Source organism: Lepisosteus oculatus, chromosome 9, assembly GCF_040954835.1.
Source record: "Lepisosteus oculatus isolate fLepOcu1 chromosome 9, fLepOcu1.hap2, whole genome shotgun sequence".
NCBI classification, from domain to species: domain Eukaryota; kingdom Metazoa; phylum Chordata; class Actinopteri; order Semionotiformes; family Lepisosteidae; genus Lepisosteus; species Lepisosteus oculatus.
The window spans coordinates 5,596,436-5,617,954 of record NC_090704.1 but is presented as its reverse complement, the minus strand read 5'-3'; the positions used below and the strand labels follow the sequence as shown (position 1 = coordinate 5,617,954).

The following is a 21,519-nucleotide window of genomic DNA, read 5'->3' as shown; positions in this document are numbered from 1 at the left end:
AACAGCTTCTGAGGACAGAGACAGAGGCTGTACAGCCTCTCATAAAGAGGATGTCTCTACACAGTATTTGCCCTGTGACACAAGGTCACCTACAGTAGTGAGATCACATTGGAAAGGGTTTACAAGATTGGTTGAATTCATAAAAGTTTTACTCTCTGCAAGTAAGTCTAGAGAAAAGATAGGTTCCGTCTTCCCGGGAGGCAACAGTTCAATATGTACAGTAGTAATCCAGATCTCCCTCAGACAATGCTACAAAGAGTTGCCTCTATTTAAAACCATGCACGTCCATTGCCAATATCCTTTCCCAAGATAAAATGGGTTTAATAAATTGTACTTCTCCGTAGGCTAAAAACAAAGCAGAAGATAATGATAAACAGCAGTTTAGGGGGCTTCTAATGAATGTTTACTAAAGAGCTCAACATGAAAGTCCACAGTCAGTATATTATATTGATTATTCATTATCATTAGATTTCTCCTGTCTTACTGAGGTTGGTAATATCGTAGTATCATATACAGATGTTATCCTCAGATCAGTTAGCTACTAGCAACTAAACACTATGTAGATGAATTGAATGGGCTCATCTGCTACCATTCTAATGTAAATCCAATTAGGATATTTGCTGTACAGAATTATCTGCCTGCATTTGGGAACCAAATGCTGCACTGTGTTCCTCAATCAATCTAGCTATCTATTTATTTATAGTGCTGTATTCCAGATCTGGAAAGGAGAAGATTACTCTCTCCTAGTGAGGGAGGAACAGCCGCCCCAGGTGGAGACCTTTAAGTATCTCAGGGACATGTCACGCATGAGGGTAGAGGGGGATCGACCGGCCAAAAAATGCTGTTTCAACCTTTTCAAGGAGCAGTTTAAAATGTGTTAAAAACAATTATCCTTCAGTTCATTTTAAATCGAATTAACTTTTATAGGGAATAGTGGAGGACAATTTTCTTTTCTCCTCATGTTACATGGACCTATATCAGTATAAGAAACGTCAAAGTGAAAAATGAACAAGACTTTTCTTTACAATTTTTTTTTTTATTATTATTTTCTGCCCCACTTGCCGCAGTGAAAATGAGCAGGCCACGACAGGGAAGTGTTTGCCCTGTGGTCCCGAACAGGAAGACCTCCTCCTTTCCTCTGGTGTTCTCACATTTGCCGTTCAGTGCGGGGAGAGTCAGCTATCCCCTTCTTCCTCATACGCAATGGCAATTCCTCTTCTCCCTTCCACTGCCTTGGTTACCGGAGTTTCTCCCAGCTTCTGCTCCAGCCCTTGCCAGCTGCGGCCGGCCAACAACGCAGCTGAGAAACAAAGACGGGCGATTATTCTCTGGGTTCTATCGAGGCTCCTCCTGTCCTGCTCGTGGCAAGACAAACCGGTGCATTCTGTGTCATAACGAACAGCACATCAGTATCAATATAGTTCATTTCATAAACACACCATTATTGAACTGGTGTCACTTTCTTTCAGTGGCATTGTTCTTGTGAAGAACCTTTTTTATTTATTGAATGCAACTCCCCCGTTCACCCATTTCTCTGCACAGTGACTGCCTGAAGAAAAAATCCAAGCGTTTACTTTACAACAGGAGATGAATGAAGTTTTCTACGACACCATCCCTTATTATCACTGTACTACCTGCCCTCTGTGTTATTGTCTGCTAAAAGAGAAGTTTGTTTTCAAAATGCAAAATCCAGAATAACGATAAGTAGAAAGGAATAAAAAGATTGCTTTTGTATAGAAGACAAGTATCCAGCTTCCCTAAAAGGCAAGTTGAACATAAATATACCCTGTTTTTCTGTATCCCTTATAACAAGTAGAATTTTATTCTTACTAAATCCACTGTGTAAAAATTCAAAAGGAAAATTCTACGATACATATGAAAGTATGCAGTATGTCTTATAGTATAAAATAAATAAGGATCATAAACAGCTCGTATTTCACGTAGGTAATACCTCAGTTCCAGCAGACAAACCACACAGCATTTTATTCACAGCAGGCGTTAACAAGATCACTTTCTCCCCCCTGTGCTTCAGAAAATGAAAGGTAAGAAGCTCTTGGCAGCAGCTTAAACGGTTTTCTTGCCCCGAAGGGAATAGTTTTAGAGCAAAACATATTCAAGAAAATGCACATTACAACAATCTCTCTCCTGATCTATGAATACATACAAAAAAGTCTCGCTGCCAAACTCAGTAATGGCTTACCTGCAACAAACGATACCAAGTATTTCCGAATCATTTAGATTCTGTAAAACTCATCAATATTTTCTTTCAGTTTTTTACTTTAATTTATATTGGTTATGCAACTGGAACAGCCAATGACTAATACATTTGTCATGCCTAAAGGCACAGCTTAAAACCCGTATAAACAATGGGCTATGCTTTTTCCAAAAGTGGTCCCTATCTGCCCTCTAGTGTCTGAATTAAATACAGCTAGTACTGAATTCCCTGTAAAACGTGACCTTAAATAAAAGAAAATTTACCTAAAATGATCTTTCTGCATTTTTTTTACTTGTAATTTTTTGCTTTTTTAGCAATAATAACAGTGATTACTTTTATATTATTTGAACACAACTGTTTATTGTGTGCTGCGGTGGCTCTGTGGCTAAGGATCTGCGCCTGTGGCTAGAAGGTTGCAGGTTCGAATCCTGTGGCAGGCAGAGGAATCCTACACCATTGGGCCCCTGAATAAGGCCCCTAACCCCAACCGTTCCAGAGGTGCTGTATAAATGGCTTACCCTGCGCTCTGACCCCAAGCTTCTCTCCCTGTCAATGTGTCTCATAGAGAGCAAGTTGGGCTATGCGAAAAGACAAATTCCTAATACAAGAAACTGTATACGGCTAATAAAGTGATCTTATTGTTTGTAATGTATAACTTAAATTCCCTGCATTTTACATTTAATTATTTATAAAATTATATTTTCATTAGACAGACCTGCCGTATTTGCTTGTGACACTGTTAGGACTTGATTTCTCTGGACCAGAGAGGAGCCTGGATCATTCCCTCTGAGCTCATATGAAGACAAGCCAGAGGAACGCAGAGCCCCTGTGATGAGGGACACATCTGTCTCATCCCCATCGATGTCTGGATCTGGCCGGAGGAACTCCACATAGCTACAGGCTCCTGCACACAAACACATAACAGTCCGATATGCTAAATTAAACAGGAAAATGTTTCTGTAAAATGACAAAACTAGAAATGAGGGAAAAAAGCATCGGTATTCCATGCCAAGAATAAGAAAACAAAGTTTCAGGAGATATAAACATCATAGATGATTCATTCAAATTGTACATAAAAGAGCTAGTGGAATCCTGAGTATACCACCCAAGGACATCACCAAGTTCTAAAGTTTAAAAGTCAAACAAACTTTTTTTTTTAAATACAAAAAGCAAAGGAATGTCATTCTAGAATCAACAACAAAGATGGAATAAAACCTACCAGGCAGCAAGTCCCTGAAGTCAGTAACATATTCTCCAGTCCACTCCCTGTTCTTGTTGCAGGCAATTTCCATCTCGAAAGGCGTGACTACAGGCCGGTAAAACTCACTGGAGTCCAGGAGGGAGTTCTCTGAACACGCCACCAGCACATACACATCAATCTCTAGGAAGTTCGCCAGCTTTGGTACATTTAACTTCCCCATCGCAAACATGTAGCTCTTCTTGCCTGCCTTTTTAATGGTTTCCTTCAGGTGGTCAATGATGGAGAGGTAACCTGCCACACCAAGAGTGCCAACTAAAATTCCCACAACCCTGGCGTCTTTGGCCCTCTCAATTAAGTAGTAGCGCTTCATCAAAGACTTGTTAACCTTAACCGTCTCTGACCTCCCGACACCCGTTTCTGGGTTAAACGAACAGAACGAGCAGCGGTTCAAGGTCATCATGAAGTTCGTCAAGGTTGCACCTTCCTGGCCAATGAAAAACATGCTGTAGTCCTCCAGGCTGAGGCTGGCTTGCAGGCTGAACTGACGCCCAAATTTGTGAACAAGTGGACCCCCTGTCTGGTTTGGGAATACTCCTGCTCCTTCAGCCTCTTCGTGCGTCCCATCTCTTTCTTTAAGACTGGAGGACACGGCTCCTTCCACACTGATTCGAGACATGACCATGTTGGGATATTCAGGCTGAAGTAGTTCCAGAAGGTCATCTGAAGACAGAAATTCAAATGGCTTTTTTGACAAACGCGTTAGGCACAAGACTCCACAACTCATTTAGACACTTAAAAAGTCTGATTACATACCAGAGATTTATTCTCATGAATAAAAATTTCCTTATGCTAATAGTAATAAGTGAAAAATGCTTCAGCGACAAAGTAGTGCTCCTCGATTGCTAATTGGCTTCAATAAAGAAAAGAGATTTTAATCCTCCACAAAAAGTTTTAGCTTTCTTGTCGTATTATGTCATTTTCAATGTAACATTATCAAAGATTAAAGTAAATAAAGTTAGTATTAGGCTGACAGATTACCCACGATAAAGGAATAGATCACATCATAGAGTACAACTATGTGACTCTGCTTGTCAGGGTAGAGTTCTCGGAAGGAAGAGGCACATTTCGTAAGGTTAACTGGTCTTCTCCCAAACACATACATCAGGGGCAGCCTTCTCGAGGGGCTCAGGCATGCCCTGCCATAGTGAACGATACCCTCGGCGCCAACGTGTTCTGCTGCCACCTCATCCACGCAGCAGCTGCAACACAATCGGACGAAATAGTCAAGTGAATGCGTTACATAAAACACATGTACTGAAACACTTCGTGATAGTGTTTATAATCGTACCGGATTTACAATCGTAGTAAAGGAACTCACTTTCACTTTTATCGTAGATTCTAGTAAGGGGCTGCGAAGGTTCATATAAGCCCTTTTAAAAATACAGTAGCTGACAACTTGAGACGAATTCCCAGTCAACAGACGAACAAAGCATAAACTAACTCAAGGTCTCCTAAAGGGTGGGAGGCCAGCCTCATTAAAGACTTCCAGAAAATAAGCCTCTGTTTTTCAGTCATCAAGAGACGCCTTATCTGAGAGCGTTTTGGAGTGCCTATCAGGACGGTATCCCAGAGACTTCATCCATCCACATTACTGGTATGTCACCCCAATTAATGACTGAGCAGCCCTTTCTTTTCAGTGATTTCAAAATAAATATGGAACTTAAATGCCATTATCCCACTTTTGTTTTCGAGACAGTTTCATTCTTGGGGTTTCATTATCCTCTGTGGCTTAAACACCGCGAGAATCATCAGTAAGTCACAAGGAGGACCATCACCTGCCATAGGATGTGTCTCCTAAAATGTACATTTTTGCACCTGTGCCCTTCTCTAGCTTGGAAGCTACTGCAACCGAATCAGCCAGAAGGTCATCTGGGAACTGCAGTGCAACCTGAAAGACAGAAACTAATGAGCTTTAACAGAATTAACTGTCACTTTAATTGGTTTCTTTCTGCCCTTGCTCTCATTAGTTGATAATGCTTGGAGCTTAACCTTTCTGTTTTTCATCTCTCTTCCTCCCTTTACAAACTTCAGTAGTTATTTTTAAGCCAGCTCTGTATCCTAATTAAGAGGAAACCTTTTTCAATCACTGCCGAAGAGTAGAATTAACCTTGCTTTTATATGATGGAAACTGTAAATGGTGGGCCTGCTGTTTAGTGTACATTCTGTCTATTTTATGCTGAAACCACATCTTGTCAGGAACAGAGATGAGAAATTAGAAAAAAACTGCAACATGTTTAGCCAGAAATGAGGAGCTACAGAATAGCAAAGTAATTAATGTCACATGTCAACTTTGTTCAAATTTCCAATAAGGCAAAACAGAGTATGAATTTCAATATGTGAAGGCAACAAAATAAGTTGAATAAGCAAAAATCAACTCAGAATATTTAAACATCTATGATGACAATAAAACCCAGAAAGTTCAATCCAAAGACATTCTTTTTGTGATTTTCTTTGTCTCCACCGGTCTCCCGCACTTTCTCTTCAATAGGTGAGTTGCTTTGAACTGCAACCCATCAATGCCGAAACTAAAGACATTGGCAAATACAGGCACCTTCCCAGATGTTAATGTTTCTGAATTCTAAAACAAATAGCCTTCATAGATATAAAAGAATAGGGTCACAAAAAATCCATGCAAGGACAAACTTAAGAATTCCACAGTTTGAGGGTTACACTAAAAGAAGATAACTAGATAACTGTTTGCTTTTGCTTGTATGGATTTTTCCCTTTACTTATAAGAGAAATCATGACTTGATAGATGACCATTAGCACTGTTGGTGGCATAACAGCCCTGGAAAAAGGACCTCAACATGACCTAAGACAAACCTTGAGGAACTGATGTTTTGTGATGAAACTACAGGTCTCCTCAATCTGGTACACCTCATCCAAGCTTTCAGCTGGTGTCCAGTTGTCTGTTGCCATGGTACTCAGGGACCGCTGAATCACCTGGGCACCATCACTGCTGAATGTGGCCGCCATGGTAACTGCTCTACAAGGAAAAAATATCAACTTGAAGCTCAACATCATCATTTTCTAACTGGTGAAGGTCACGGTGTTCCTCCCTCACTAGGAGAGAGTAATCTTCTCCTTTTCAGATCTGGGGGTGCTGACCATCACCCTGACTGTGTCAAACCTCTCTAGCGCGCCCAAAGATCGCAGTCAGATGAGGCAAAGAGGACAACATCTTCCGGAAACAACAGACATGCAATAGAGATCTGTCGCTTGTGGGTGATATTGTTGACTTTGCAGTTAAACGTTTATTAACAAAATTTGTAACTAGTGGGTTCTGTAGTTCTTAATTTAGGCGTCTACAAAAATGGGCTTACAGTCACAAATCACAGAGCTGGATATACAGAATTCCTGTAACCTCTTTTGGAATGAGGACAAGACGTTCATCCATGAAATAAAAACATTCTTTAAAGCTCAGTCACAGTATTTTTTATTAATACTATCAACACACCAGGTTTGTTGTAAACCTGTTTGGCTCCTACAGTTCTTGTTGACACAAATATGCCTACTATGCCCCTGGTACATCTAAACAGAACCAAATATTCTCATCCTAATGCTCAGGATTAAACAAAGGTCAAGGGTAAAGCTAATGAGAACTCAGTGCACCTGTACAAGACTGAACACTTGTACTCAAATGCTGTCATCATGCATTATTAGGTTCGGACCTCAAAACTTAATGTTTCATCCTGAAATTAGACATCACCATAAAGTCCAGGCCACAAAAAAGAACGAAGAACTGGAGGATCAGAATTGACCAGCGGGTCTCATACAGCTGTAGACGCGTAATGGGACAGACGTTACAACTGTTTATAAAAAGCATGGCGAGTTTTCAAACTACATACACATGCCGTTTATCCATATCAAACTATATCCGAACAGTTAAATGAGAACACAGCAGGACTTCATTATAAAGCCCGTAACTTTTAATCCTCAGAGCCAGTTAATCACATCATCAGTCGTTTCCGAACAGACAGATCCACGATCCACGAGTGGTTCGGTATCAAAACTCATCTACGGTTGTACTAGGACTGTCGAAATCTACAGTTTAAATTCGCCAGACACATTCCGTAAAAAAAAAACTCAACGCGAAAAAATGTTTTGAGATAATAACGAAGTTTGTTTAGTGTACACAAAATATCCTGTATACATTTGACTCAAAACACAGACAACCTGTGTTTACTAAATTACAGTATGTTACAACTCACCAGCGTAACGAGCAACTCTCTATAGCGCATGGACTCGGCGTGTGAGAACTTCCGGGAATGGCGGACAGGAGGCGGGCACTCTGTATGAGGCTACCAATCAGCTACCACCATTCCCAGGGCCTAATCGTAGACATTGTTCTACGTTCTGTTCTAAAATAATAATGTATTATTGCAGTTCCATTCCCATTGCGTGCAACAGATGGAAAATAAAGTGAACTACGTAGCACCTAGTTAGATATTATTGATACCATATAAGATTTATATACAAAATAAATCCTCACAAGTACGCCCAGGTATTCTTAACAATAAATAATAATTGTATTAAACATTCAGGCAGCAGTGCTTCCCGTCTGAGACGCTAATATGCGTTTATTTTTGCAACGAAAGTAAGCTTTTATTTACTGTTGAGACGGGCAAAAGAAATGCATAAGAACTAACATTTCAGAGGCACCCCCATGGAGAGAGTGACACCGGCCGATGACGTCAGCGAGGCGGGTCACATGTTCCAGGTGCCGTTCGTCACATGACCGGCAGCTGACTCCTGTTCTGCCTCTTCCTCTTTTCAAGTCGGGGAGTCGGAGCAAGCTGTCGGTAGTCAGAAATAATTTAATATATTAAGAATTATCCGAGATAAACGCATAATAACAGGGAAAGACGCTTTTGTGCCTGTTGCGTTTTTTTGGGGGTGACTGCAACATGAACGGACAAGCCATTCTCTACACCGGGGTCACTGTGGCCTTTTGGAGTACCATTCTCATCGTCGGTAAGTCTCGGAGATCTGGGATTTTTCAAAACAGTGCTCGGCTGGAGATGAAAATAAGTCAACGAAGCAACACGAATATTCTGATAGCCCCGAAGAGGCTAAGTGTCTGCTCATCTACGAGTTAATATCTGACTTGGCAGTCCACCGTGCGAGGAAATACGTGCAATTATTAGTAGTAGTAGCGTTTGTCGTTTCAATTAATGTCATTGTTGGTCGGGAATTTGGCATTCGGGCTTTTTGTGGTGAATTTGACGCGACCTTTTGAGAGTCCAGCGTGTGATCAAAACGGAGGGTTGAAAAGCGACACTATAAAAAAGGAGGTTGTAGCCCTACGCTTAACGGGCATTGCCGTCAAGGGGTCTCCAGCTCAGGTCCTGGCCTGGAAAGACTTTAGTTCTGTCTTCCACCCTGAGTAGTTACTCTTTTGTTCTAGGTGTATGTACTTTTTTTTCTCATGGTCTGTTACTGTTGGCTATTCAAAACGTTCACTTTGTTAAAGGTACAGTTTTTTTTATGAAGCACCTCGCAGTCTGGTTCGAAAGGTTATATTTATGCGGCTAATTCTACTGACCAGCTACAGTATGTGCAGGATTGCCAGTCCTATGTCTGAAGGACCACAATCTTCCGGGCTTAATCACCTGATCGAAGAAGTTATGCCAGTTTTAACATGTTTCTGTGCCCGGTATATTTAATAAAAATTGCTATAAAAAAGGAAGTGATATAAGAAGGGAAGCTTTGAAGGTCAGTTTCAGACTTTGAGCCCACTAGAATCACGTAATCTAAAAATGTTAGATAATATTATCATTTTATATTTCAGTAATTGTGCAAAGTATTCGTATTATAACAATACTGAGTTTATTACGTAGTACTTTATAATAAGCTGCAGGAATTGATCAAATATTTTTGTGTTTTGTAGATGACAATATAAATCTTAAGATTGCAGAACAATTGCTAGGTGTCTCACCTAGGATTTGAACTTGGGATCATTCTAATTCTGAGTCCAAAACCCTAAGCATTCTTCCACATTGCAGCCGAGATCTGTTGTTTGAAATAGATTTGCGAGAGGGAAAAGGTCTTAAGCAACCAAGGGCATCAAACTGAGAACTGAAACTTCAGTGTTTGAGGCAGGGCTGGTTCATCAGATCTATTCCATGACTGCTATTCTAGTTCTGGGGTTTTACTTTAAATTACTTAAGTTAAAAGTTAGTTTTACACAAGTTTTTTGTTGTTGTTTTTTTGTTATTGCCAACGGTATTTGGAGTTTAATATTAATTTGCATCCGAATCCAAAGTAAATATCTTTACTTTAGTTGTGGGTCATAGTTGTTTCGCTCAAGATACACTCCCCAGGTGCAAAGGTCTACCTTCTTAGCCATTTTAAAAGTGCAACATTCATAACATTTAATTTTCTAAATGCTTTTGTTAAAATGCAAAAGGCTGTGAAAATAGCAGTACATTTTACGAGTATATTTTTAATTCCCGCAGGTATCTGTTATACAATATTTGACCTTGGATTTCGATTTGATGTGGGCTGGTAAGTTCTCCTAAAATAATAAGAATGGGGTGTTTTTTAATGGAATGTATGTGTCTCTACAAAATAAGCATCCTGGATTTTTCATACGATCTCTAAAGTGAAAGAAATAAGTGCTGCAGTCAAAGTTAACTTGACTTAGTCCTTTTCGGCGGTGCACTTCATACTTAACGTGCTGTAGTCTGTAAGCCCAATCTTCCAGTCCTTTAACCACAGTCCTGTGCTGTGTTTCTGGTCACCCAGATTTAAGTTTCCCCGCTGGTGTCCACCTTGGAGTAACCTTTGGTGTTCTGTTCTAGGACATCCTTAGCAAGGTGCAGTTTAGAATGGTGAATATTGGCAATCTCCAGTTGCTGCTTCTTTTTATTCTGCAGTTTTTCCCCCATTGAAGATCTGGATTTTCCTGCAGTTAACCCTTTTCAAAGTGTTTCGGATCCCACTCTGAGGAAATGCATACTGCATAATAGATGCAGAAGAAAATTATTTGGTTAACAAATTTCCAGTAGTGTTCAGATATGAGATAGATTATTTTTCTAGCATTGAAATATGTTTGGTACCTTCTAAGGCACCTTTTTAAAAATTGGTTATGGTTGGTAAACTAATGGGGAAATGTAGAATGTTGGTTAACATGATGCTGAGAGCCTTTCCTATGTGACAGTGGGCTGTGTTGTCCAGAGAGGAATGTCGTCGCATTGCTAAATACTTAATATAGGACTCCTGGACATCTACTGTCTGTAGGCCTTGCCCAGAAAACACTCAGATGTTCAATTTTTATTATTAAAGTATAAACCCAGCTGTACTGGGTTGGTGGTGGATGCTGCACATTGGTGGGGGTGGAGGGGATCCCCATTACCTGTAAAGCACTTTGAGTGGAGTGTCCAGAAAAGAGCGATATAAGTTTAAGCAATTATTATAATTATCACTGTGCTGCTAGGCCTTGAGATGTAAAGTGTAGCAGGGATTATTAAGTTAAAAAATGTGATTTTTTTTCACACTGTGAAACAACTTGCAGTGGTTTCTTTGAAACTGATCTATTAAAAAGGACACCAACAGCAGTGGGTCAACCATTCTATGCTGCTTTTCAGGTTCCTGACGGAGACGTCCCCCTTCATGTGGGCTAGTCTGGGGATTGGCTTGGCCATTTCCCTGTCTGTAGTAGGTGCTGCATGGTAAGCTCTTTCCTCTTCTGTGTAGTTCTGGAAAAGTGTATTAATGTGTGATATTTAGAATCAGATTTCTTCAGGGATTCAGATATGAATGCATACATTTAACATTTCACAGTCTTCATTTCGGTTTTTGGAATCTCATCAGCAGCTGTTTTTTAATTGAAATTAAAAGCTTGTAAACGTCTCTTTTTGTTTTTTCAATGAGGGCTCCTTGGAAACGGGAAGTTCCTCATTCATGAATGGATAATTTTAAAGCCTTTAAGATTCTCGTGGTCATGATTAAGTCCCTTTGTTTAGTAACAGTATCCTTATAATTAACTCCAAATGTCTAGACAATATGCATCAGCTTCCTTTTTTTGTGTATGCAGTTTACTGGTTTGTTATGCACTTTTTGGGAAAGACAAGTTTATGTACTGCAAGTATGATTTAATCCTATCTTTTATGAGTGTTCAAAAAATGAGTCCCCTGCTTATCCTACTACAGGAGTCCCTAGACATGCCTTGAACAGCACTCTAAGAATGCAATTTCAGAAAAAGAATATAATTGCTGCTCCATGAAGTAATGAGATTTACCCTTTGAGCTGTATTTGCATTATTTTCTTTATTTGTAGGGGAATTTACATTACTGGCTCTAGCATTATCGGAGGTGGTGTCAAAGCCCCAAGGATTAAAACAAAAAACCTTGTCAGGTATGTGCAGATCTCATTTTTCAGGTCTCTCTGCGAGTGCAGCTGTAGAATAGCATGGTAATGTATAAATATAAATATTTTTCAATTCTATGTCTAATGCAAGTTAACCCAAACAAAAATGTTTTCAAAGCTTTTCTTCTGACAGTTAAGGTCAAATAAATGAATGTTTGATACTTATATAGGTAGGGATGCTACTTGGCTAATGCGTTAAACTCAAATGTGAAAAAGGATCAGGTGTGTAGAGGTACTAATTCTCCAGTATTATAAAGATAGCTTATTCACATCCCATCCAAATCATCTTTTAGCTGTATTTAATGTTTAGCACTAATTGTGAAGGGCATTATTATTCTGTTTGAAGGCTTAATTTAGACAGTCATTTTAAACGGTATCTGATACCGCTGTCATTGAAAATTTCTATTCTGCCTTGTTTTTATTTACAGCATTATATTTTGTGAAGCAGTGGCCATTTATGGAATCATTATGGCAATTGTCATCAGTAATATGGCTGAGGTAAGTTTTACAACTGTCAAAGAAAGAAACCTGTTTTATTGTTTATAGAAGTGTTAATTATCTAGAAAGTAGTTTACAACGGTGTTTTTCTTTACTTTTGCCCTAATTTGTAACGGCTGCAGTATGAATTTCTTTGACAACCATAGTCACTGGTTGCAGTATCTGACGTATAGGAGGCAGTAGCTTCAAGTCAGAAAAAACGGGGATTCCAATAGAAGCAGTTCAGTTTTTGTATTATTTTGTGATTTTACTCAAATATATTACAAAATATTGATTGAATGTGTTGATATTCTGCTTCATTAGCACTATCAAAGAAACATGTTATCATATTGACTCAGGGCTCTAGTTATATTGGACACATAATGTTGAACATATAGAGGAGACCTTACTTATTATATGTAATATGCAGTGAATGTGGATATCTTGTCTTCTACGAAATATCCCAGGATGGTCTGATTCTGATCTCACAGTAGGTGTCATTTGATCATTATCCAGCCCCTTGTCATGAGTCTTGTCTTGCCTGGAGGTTAAAGTCAGTTTCACTTAACAGTTCAGCGAGGGGTTATCATTTATCATCAAGTGCATTTATCTTGACATTCTTTGAAAGAGAATTGGCTCCAGTGTGGCAACCAATTTTTGCAGCTGTCTGTAGTCAAGCATACTGTTGCTTTAGTATGGAAAATCTCATACACTAAACCCTCCCTATGGAAACTTGTCCTGGAGAACACAGTGATTCAGTTTGGATGAAGTCATTGGAGAGGATCTTGGTTCTTGAATCTCACCCAGTCAGTCAAACGAGGGCGAAACACAGAAGATGCTGTAGTGACCCTCACTCACCTTTTTTCAAAGCAGCTGGACAAATGCAACACTATGCAAATTGACTTTTCCTTAAATTCAGCTTTTAACTCATTGCGACTGCGCATTCCATCATAAAAAATCATTCAATTACAGGTCGACCCATTTCTGATATTTTGGTAAACTCATTCAGTACAAAAAAAAAAGCATAATTGCAGCAGGATACAGTTAATGATATGCTCAGTGTGAGTTCACCACTGCTCCCCATTTTCTATAAGAATAAGCGTTGCCAGTGGTCTAAACCAATTCATAATCAAATTTTCGGATAATTCCATATTACTTTCTCTGATTAATCATAATGATCACCCCAATCTGTGTCAGAACAGTGTAAATAGTGTGGTCTTGTGGGTGTGACCAGAATCCCTTGGTTTTAAATACTAGAAAAATTGAAGATTTTTGAACAAGAAGAATATTCAATATATTCAATTCAATATTAGAACTTTTCCAGTCATAATTTAAAATGAGTTTATTAAGCAAGCTGCATCCTATAAATACCTGGGATATATACATAGATGCTAACCTGTCTTGGAAGTAACATTTATTTGTACATTTGTAATAAATTACAACAGAGAATTTACTTATAAATTTACCTGTATGCAGGTTTCGAGTTTTTGGTGTCAGCAGTCAGATTGTGTGCCACAGAACCTAAAAACATAGACAAATACATGCAGGATGGAATAACCATCTGGTATAACAGTCTGTCTCTGCAACAAAAGGCAGAGATGTCCAAACTCATGAGAATGTGTTCTAAGATAGTGGGGCTGCCACCGGAGCAGAGCTTTCAAACTGCTTACACTAAGAGAATGCTGAGCTGTTAGTATCTCCTCTGATCACTCACATGCATGAAGAATACTAACGTATGCCAAAACTGACATTTTAGAGTCGTTTGATGCTGAAATAATAAAATGAGGAGTTCCTTTATCTCGCATTCAATAAATGAGATTGCAACAAAGCAGTACACTGGTTTATGCACAAATACAGTTAGTGGTTATGTGCAAAAATGAAGGAGTATTGTGCAATTATATGGACTCAGAGTGGTTGTGGAAGGAGTGTGCTTACAAGTTCTGGTATGATTTGTGGATTCCTTTAGGAGTGCTGCATAAGGCCAGTTTACTGTATGGGTCTTTTATGTAATTCTATTAGACTTTAATGTGATCTCAATATAGTATTGGCAATATTTGTTTTTTGTAGGTCTCTGTGTATAGAATAGCTATACAACATAACTGCTTGGATGCAAAACAATTCTGAGAAATCAGACGAATATTATCAATTCATATTTAATGTTTCTGAGTAAGTCAAATCTTTTTTTAATAAGCTTTTGTAACTCTTCTTATGTTAACTGTCTAATTGTAGAACTTCAGTGGAACAACACCGGAGACAATTGGCGTAAGGAACTATCAAGCAGGTACAAGAAATTGTCACGCATCCAGAGACGTCACAATAGATCCATATCTTCTGATATTTATTAATACTAATTAATAATCTTCTGCATTATACATTAACAAGACAGTACATTTGCAAAACATCCAATGCCGTAGTGACATGAAGCTATAATATTAAGAACTTTTAAATTACCTGTTCCTTTTGTATAGATCCCTTCATTTGTTCTTGCTTCACTTGAGTCTTGGTATAAGATCTTACATTTCAGATTTGCCAAGTAGATTCTGGTCCTTCTTGCTAATGTCTGTTTAAACTGCCAACACTATTAATTGGAAGGTAATTTGTCATGATCGGAAAGCACTGTATATCTAATTACAAGTAGTGAACACTAGGGGGAAGTAAACAGCTGAAGGACAGATTTTTCCCAGTGGAGAAGGATCTCTGCAAATTGCAAAATGTGTTTACTGCAGTGTTAATGCGTTTACTACAGTGTTAATGTGGAAAAGGATTATATGAATGTTTAGCATTACGTTAATCTCCCTGTAGCATGTACGTTCTGAATTTTGGTTATGTAAAAAGGGACAAAAGTGATTCCTATAGTAGTATTAACCTCATTTGTTTTTTGTGAAATATGGCTTTTCTAATATGGTGATTTGCCGAGATGCCGAGATATCTTGAGTGCCCTTCTCTTGCTTGTAATGCTTCTGTTTTTATGTTCCTGTAATTAGGATACTCCATGTTCGGCGCTGGCTTAACTGTTGGCTTCTCCAACCTCTTCTGTGGCATCTGTGTTGGGATCGTTGGGAGTGGAGCCGCGCTGGCCGATGCCCAGAATGCCAGCCTCTTTGTAAAGATTCTGATCGTGGAAATCTTCGGCAGTGCCATTGGGTTGTTCGGGGTCATTGTGGCGATCTTACAGGTAAGGTTAATGTCTTTTGGAAGGCGTGTGCGAAGATGGCCTCTGAGTGGCCGTGACTGTGGAGGTACTATGCAGCAATGACCCGTGTGACTTGCCAGGCACCTGCAAGCTCGCAGTTAGGTTAGGGATGGAGAGGGAGGCATGTAATGCTTCTCTCCTAAGTGCCTCCCCCCCCAAGTCACCTCATGACCTTGAAGCATGTCCTACGGCGTGTGGCTCTGATGAGTGGGTGTTTGCATACACAAGTCCTCATTCTCCCTGTGCGGCATTGTGGTTGAAACGGTAAGTTGGTAATTGTTGATTGCCACCTGGGAGACCGTAAAAAATTAAGTAAACAAGTTGGTGAGCCCAAATTTTACTAAGCGAAGCTCCTTTATCCTTTTGGCTTTGTCATTGCAAAAATGACACATTCCACTTTGTTCTTCAGTCCTGAAGTCAATTCTTAAAGGCTGATCTAGGTGGAGGCCTGCATTTGGCCTATTTCTTGTCTATTGGACAGTTATGATTTATCTAATCCTACTTCAATGTGTCTGTTAAGGTGTACTTTAAATTGGGGCGGAAACAGAAACCCGCAACTCTTGTTTGAGAAATAAGGCATTTTTCTTATTTTTCATTTTAAGGTTCTAGCCTTGACCTAAAGTCAAAACAGTCTACCTGTTTGTTGTTCTGTCACAAAATCTGTATATTTGTTCTTTTCCACAAAAGCACATTTTCTAAAATACTTTCTTATTCCTACCAGACCTCTAAGGTAAAAATGGGTGACTAGAAGATGCAAGAAGGCCATACAATTCAGGATATAAAGCTGCTGTCCTGAAGAAGAGAAGCAGATGAATTGTATATACATTTATTTATTTAAATGTTTGGTTCTTCTGACACGTCTGTGACTGTTTTTAACCCATCATTTGCTGAAGAGTGACTGGTTTGTGAATTAAATATGTGGTTTTATGAACGTATTTGCACCCTCTTGTCTTAAAGGAGTGTAAGTGTTAAAATTAAAACTAGTAAACAGTGTAAGGCAAGTTCCTTATGAATACGAAAATATAAATCCTCCATCTGGTTAAAACAGCTTAAATGGTTTACACTATACACTCAGCCATTTTTTTTAAAGTAGTAGTTTTTTTTGTGTACTTTGTGAATCCATATTTTGGAAATAGAAATCTTTATTACTAAACATAAGTAAAAGCTACATCTTCTGTTTCAATTTATTAAATTTTCTGAGGATTAGTTGGGCATTGATAGCTTCTGTCTCAGCTTTAATTAAGTTTGGTAAGTCTGAAAGTTTTAACATGTAAATAATGCTACTATTAAAAGAATGTGAATAATTTAAAATTTAGGACATGGAGATATGTTACTAAGCAGTATTTAACCATCTCTTATATTTCTAAAAATGCAGATTTTTTAAAAATAAAATCACAATGGCTTGTAGTCTATTTGTGCTGGTGAACGTATTTTAATGCCTGCCTAATGTATCACCTGAAACAAACTGGCAAATGTACTTTCTCAAAATTAAAACATTTATGCACTTACGATACTTAAAAATAATCATAAGACCCCAGATAAAAATTGTACTGAAGATGAAGCATATTTGTCTTAAGATCCAATGGCTGAACTGTAATTTCCCTTCAAAGGAACTTGCTACAGGATACTACATTTTTTACTAAATAGTTGTGTATATTGATAGACACTCTTCAGTTTTGACTGGTTAAAAATGAGAGAAAATAGTATATGAAAATGTTTGACGCTTCATATCTGGTTAAAATGTATTTATATTTTGAAGCATGGGGTGTTAACCATTCCATAAGACTTGGAATTTTGTTTTTCATGAGGTATTGTATTGTAAAATAGATGTAGCTCTCAAAGTTGTCTGTTCTTAGTAACCCTAAGGACTTACTATCTTTATGGAGAAGAGCTCCTGTATGCCCATTCAATAAACCTGACTGTAGTTCTGTGTGAAGGCTTGCCTGCTCTGATGTTTCAGTTACTTGTAGTGGCTCAACAGATTATCTGTTCATCAGGTTGATGCCTAATTGTAAAAAGTAATGACAGCTGGAGTTTCCCTCTGAGTCATATGACTTTGTACTTTATTCCCTAATATCACTTAGCTTTTTGAAAATTGTGTTGATGTCTCTATACTGCTATTAAATTCTCACCTCCAAGAAAATGTATTAGTGAAGGTATATACACTTTTTATTGGTATTTTGGTGTTGTACATGTGATGCACTCAGTTTTCCTTCCATGTACCATAGAATATGGTACCATATATGGGATATCCTCTACCCAAACACAATTCCAGATGCATAATAAGTAATAAGTAATTTTGGATTAAATGCATAACATTTTTCCCCTCTTCAAATTTATGGTCATACTTTATACAGACATTTTAATATTTGCATTCTGTTTGTTTGCATACTGGTTAATGATATTGTAGAATAAAGACCATTCTTCTTAATTAAAAAAATCCCATCTGCAATGCAAACGGACCCCACTTTATCTCTTTATCTTATTGCTTTGCTTTAGTTCATTTTCCACTATTGTGTATATTCTTAGGTAATTACACTTGGCAAACCTTCTGTGTATTCATCTAATTAATCTTTTTCTTTTATGGGGGACCTTTTGGAACATTGACTCTGGAAGTCGAATACACTGGCTGACGGATTTAGTAGAACACAATGTAATGCACACAAACTGCACAACTCCTTCTGATGTGGATATTATATTCTGTTTAAGCATGAAGTGAGCCTTAGCTGAAGAATAAGGGAAGCCCAAACTTTACAGTCATTTCCAGTGTTGCTCTTCATGATTTGTTTGACGTTTCAATGCAAAGTTATACCAGCCTGAAATTTCAAGATCCTATTGTATTGTGGATAATGGGTAATATATATTGGATCTATTGAAAGACTTGGGAATTTACTCATACTCTAAGTTTACATCAGGCTTCTGCTAGTTTACGATGCATGCACTATAAATGTATACTCTCGAACCTAGGGAGAAGGTTTTGCCTGTCTTTAATTGACTTCTACTGGTTTGCTGTCCTATTTTGTTTTTCCTTTTCTTAGCCAGAGTGCAGAACTACAAGCTGCAAAACATTGTTAGTGAAAGTAAATTAGCTTTGTCCCTCTAGCTAAATACTTAAAAAGGCGCTAAATAAGTTGATTTTCATGTTCGTTAATTGCAGCTGAGTGTGGTATGTCCTTTTCCATTGGGGTTTGCTCTTGGAAAATGAGCAACACTTGGTCAGGTTCAAAAGCTGATCTTAAAACCGGTCTATGCGACTATTTGATAAAGCAACAGCTTTGTTTAATTTCCATATGATTTGTTGAATTAGTTAATTTGTTTTGGTCCTTTTGAACATTCCTAAGTTTTCTTTTGTATAAATGTTTATGGAAGACAAAATAATCATGTTCTCTGTTTCAGTAACTTTGAAATGTCAACCCAGTGAATCTGTTTTCTGAGAATGTGTTAAAGTGAGTTGTACTCTTGACTTCATCTTTGTCTTTAACGTTCCCTGGAAAAATAAAATATTTAAACTGTAGACAGTTTTTGTCTTTATTTCAGGTTTTACTTTTGGGGTGTCTTATATCTTCAGAATTCAATGAGTGGACAGTTTTATTATATGCTCTACTACAAATACCAACTAGGAAATGCTGGTCACAAAGTTCTTGAAACATGTGAGAACTCTAAGGTTGCTGCTGGAAGAGGTGTTAGTGGGGCCAGCAGGGGGCGCTCACCCTGCGGTCCATGTGGGTCCTAATGCCCCAGTATAGTGACGGGGACACTATACTGTAGACATGCGCCGTCCTTCGGATGAGACGTAAAACCGAGGTCCTGACTCTCATGTGGTCATTAAAAATCCCAGGGCGCTTCTCGAAAAGAGTAGGGGTGTAACCCCGGTGTCCTGGCCATTTTTCCAATTGGCCCTTACCAATCATGGCCTCCTAATAATCCCCCTCTATGAATTGGCTACATTACTCTGCTCTCCTCCCCACTGAGAGCTGGGGTGAAGTGAGCGTTCTGGCGCACTATGGCCAGGTGGATGCTGCACATTGGTGGTGGTGGAGGGGAGTCCCCATTACCTGTAAAGCGCATTGAGTGGAGTGTCCAGAAAAGCGCTATATAAGTGTAAGCAATTATTATTATTATTATTATTATTAACTCTGAAAATCCTATTTCTTCTGCTAAAGAATTTCCTCAATTGCACGTTGGATCCACTAGGTGGGGATAAGTGTTAAAGCTATAGTTTAAGTAGTAAATTCCCCACTCCAAGGTACGTACATTAGCAAGATGTATAAGAAAACCTACGGAATTGCATGATAACAGCATTAGTGTGCTATTGGGGATAACTGCAGCAAAGTTAGTTAATGCATTGATTCAAGTAGGTAGCTGTGTCAGCATGCAAAGGAATAGGTGAAGGTTTATTCCAGGAGAAGAGACGCAGTGTTTTGGCTTCGGAGCCTTCTTTGGGCGCAGTCATGTTTGATTTATTCAACTGGACAAAGTTTTTGGAATTTTGCAATTATATATTTCAATGACATTTGTTGACTGTATGGTATCTGAATGTTTGTTACCCATCATAAATGGTAGACAGCGATCATTTCCTACTTAATGCCAAATTTCTGTTTATCTCCATTCATTTTTATATTATTCGTATGTAATTCAGTACCTCATCTTTTTTTAATTAATATTTAGACCAGAATTCAAGCTAGTTCTGGGTAGACTGCTGCTGCAGCTCCTTTTTAATAATGCTAGCAGGCAGTAAAACATCACTATTTCTTTGAGAAACAGCTTCCAAACACTGAGTGGGGACTGTCCATCTCCCTGAATGTCTTGCACAGCCCTCTAGCAGTTTTCAGTGAAAATTTCACAGCGGGATGATCTTTAATAAGCCTCATTTACTACACAGCATGCTCTCCATTCATTTTTTTTTTAGATTAAATATTGGTGAATCAGGTGAGTGAGACAATTTTCTCAGACGGTATTAGCAGAGATGAAGCTTTTCATTTCATCTGAATCTTCCTTTTAATGGTGTAGATTGCTTGGAGCGACGCTGGCCGAATAGTAAAAAAAAAAGATTTTTTTTCCAATCCATCTATCAATTTGCAGCCTGTTTGTCCTGGTGAGACTTTGAAGCAAAATACTATTTATTATAATATTAGAAAATGAATACTCTAAATACATTTTCACAGAAATGTCCATCAGAAAAAAGTATCTCCTCCATCACGATGGTTGCATTTATCTTTTAACACTTTTTTTGCTATCAGGAAAACAAAACATTGAGAAATAACTTATATAGTGTTGCCTTGCTCCTTATCATTTTTACAAATTCAGTATTCCATTGTATGTATAGCAAAAAGATCTATTAAAATATTGTTGTACATTTTGCTTTCAGCGTACAGTACCATTTACACCATGGAAGATACTGACTTTGTGACACTGATTTTTCACCAACTCCCAATTATTCCTGATCATAGCACAACATGAGAGGGGTTAACACTGTTATTCTGCACTTGGTTCAAGAAAACAGTCAACTTGCCTGTATGTAATCAGCATATCCTAGTCTGCTGGATTACAGCCCATTCCAGGCAGCTTAATCCTGGGATGTAGGCTTTCTGGGATGCTTTTGCAAGGATTGGGTGAGAATATCCCTCTTGGATCCCATAGGGATCCCTGTGAAGTAATTGGACAAGTCATGGCAGAATTTGTAATGCCATTACTCTAAATCTGTCTTTGCCTTTTCTAAGGTATCATATTTCATAAAAAGACAGCTCTCTTTACATAGACTGCTAGGCAGAATCCTTATGTGTGTCAGCTGTGGCTGTGAAAGAGCACAAAATCTACTACAAACCTTGTCACTGAGACCACTTTCTTTTTGTCGTGGCCTGCCGAAGTTTCAGTTAATCTTCCCAGACCAGATAGCACAGCTCCCATGTGCAGCACTGATCTGTGGACTTCCAGTATCTGAAAAGTGACAGTGCTCCAGACGCAAAGCCAGCTGCAGCTGATGACTGATATTGCACTTCACTG

At 38.5% G+C, this 21,519-nt stretch overlaps 2 protein-coding genes across 3 annotated transcripts; one reads left to right on the top strand and one right to left on the bottom strand.

Annotated features, from left to right (window-relative positions):
* Positions 1-1,015: 1,015 nt before the first annotated feature.
* dph2 (diphthamide biosynthesis 2) lies at positions 1,016-7,825 on the bottom strand. 2 transcript variants are annotated; one of them, XM_006634730.3, is made up of 7 exons: positions 7,688-7,825; positions 6,300-6,462; positions 5,252-5,364; positions 4,455-4,675; positions 3,435-4,136; positions 2,931-3,119; positions 1,016-1,300 (listed from the first exon to the last, which is right to left on the bottom strand). In XM_006634730.3, the coding sequence occupies exons 2-7, from the start codon at positions 6,450-6,452 to the stop codon at positions 1,176-1,178; spliced, it is 1,503 nt and encodes a 500-aa protein (XP_006634793.2). In that variant the 5' UTR covers positions 6,453-6,462; positions 7,688-7,825; the 3' UTR covers positions 1,016-1,175. The 2 variants fall into 2 exon arrangements, with proteins under 2 accessions (XP_006634793.2, XP_015210826.2); XM_015355340.2 differs by lacking the exons at positions 5,252-5,364; positions 7,688-7,825 and having other exon boundaries at positions 6,300-6,456.
* A 377-nt stretch (positions 7,826-8,202) lies between these two features.
* Positions 8,203-19,030, top strand: atp6v0b (ATPase H+ transporting V0 subunit b). The gene is made up of 8 exons (XM_006634664.3): positions 8,203-8,450; positions 9,935-9,983; positions 11,066-11,149; positions 11,757-11,834; positions 12,275-12,344; positions 14,553-14,604; positions 15,308-15,498; positions 16,238-19,030. The coding sequence occupies exons 1-8, from the start codon at positions 8,384-8,386 to the stop codon at positions 16,262-16,264; spliced, it is 618 nt and encodes a 205-aa protein (XP_006634727.1). The 5' UTR covers positions 8,203-8,383; the 3' UTR covers positions 16,265-19,030.
* The last annotated feature ends 2,489 nt before the right edge of the window (positions 19,031-21,519 follow it).

Excerpts from the sequence above, each read along its gene's own strand:
- atp6v0b (XM_006634664.3), top strand. The coding sequence starts at position 8,384 with ATGAACGGACAAGCCATTCTCTACACCGGGGTCACTGTGGCCTTTTGG. Across the intron at positions 11,835-12,274 it reads AAAACAAAAAACCTTGTCAG|CATTATATTTTGTGAAGCAG; the intron begins GTATGTGCAGAT and ends TTTTATTTACAG. Across the intron at positions 15,499-16,237 it reads TCATTGTGGCGATCTTACAG|ACCTCTAAGGTAAAAATGGG; the intron begins GTAAGGTTAATG and ends TATTCCTACCAG.
- dph2 (XM_006634730.3), bottom strand. The coding sequence starts at position 6,452 with ATGGCGGCCACATTCAGCAGTGATGGTGCCCAGGTGATTCAGCGGTCC. Across the intron at positions 4,676-5,251 it reads GGAGACACATCCTATGGCAG|CTGCTGCGTGGATGAGGTGG; the intron begins GTGATGGTCCTC and ends ATTGTGTTGCAG. Across the intron at positions 1,301-2,930 it reads GTCACAAGCAAATACGGCAG|CTGCGTTGTTGGCCGGCCGC; the intron begins GTCTGTCTAATG and ends TTTGTTTCTCAG.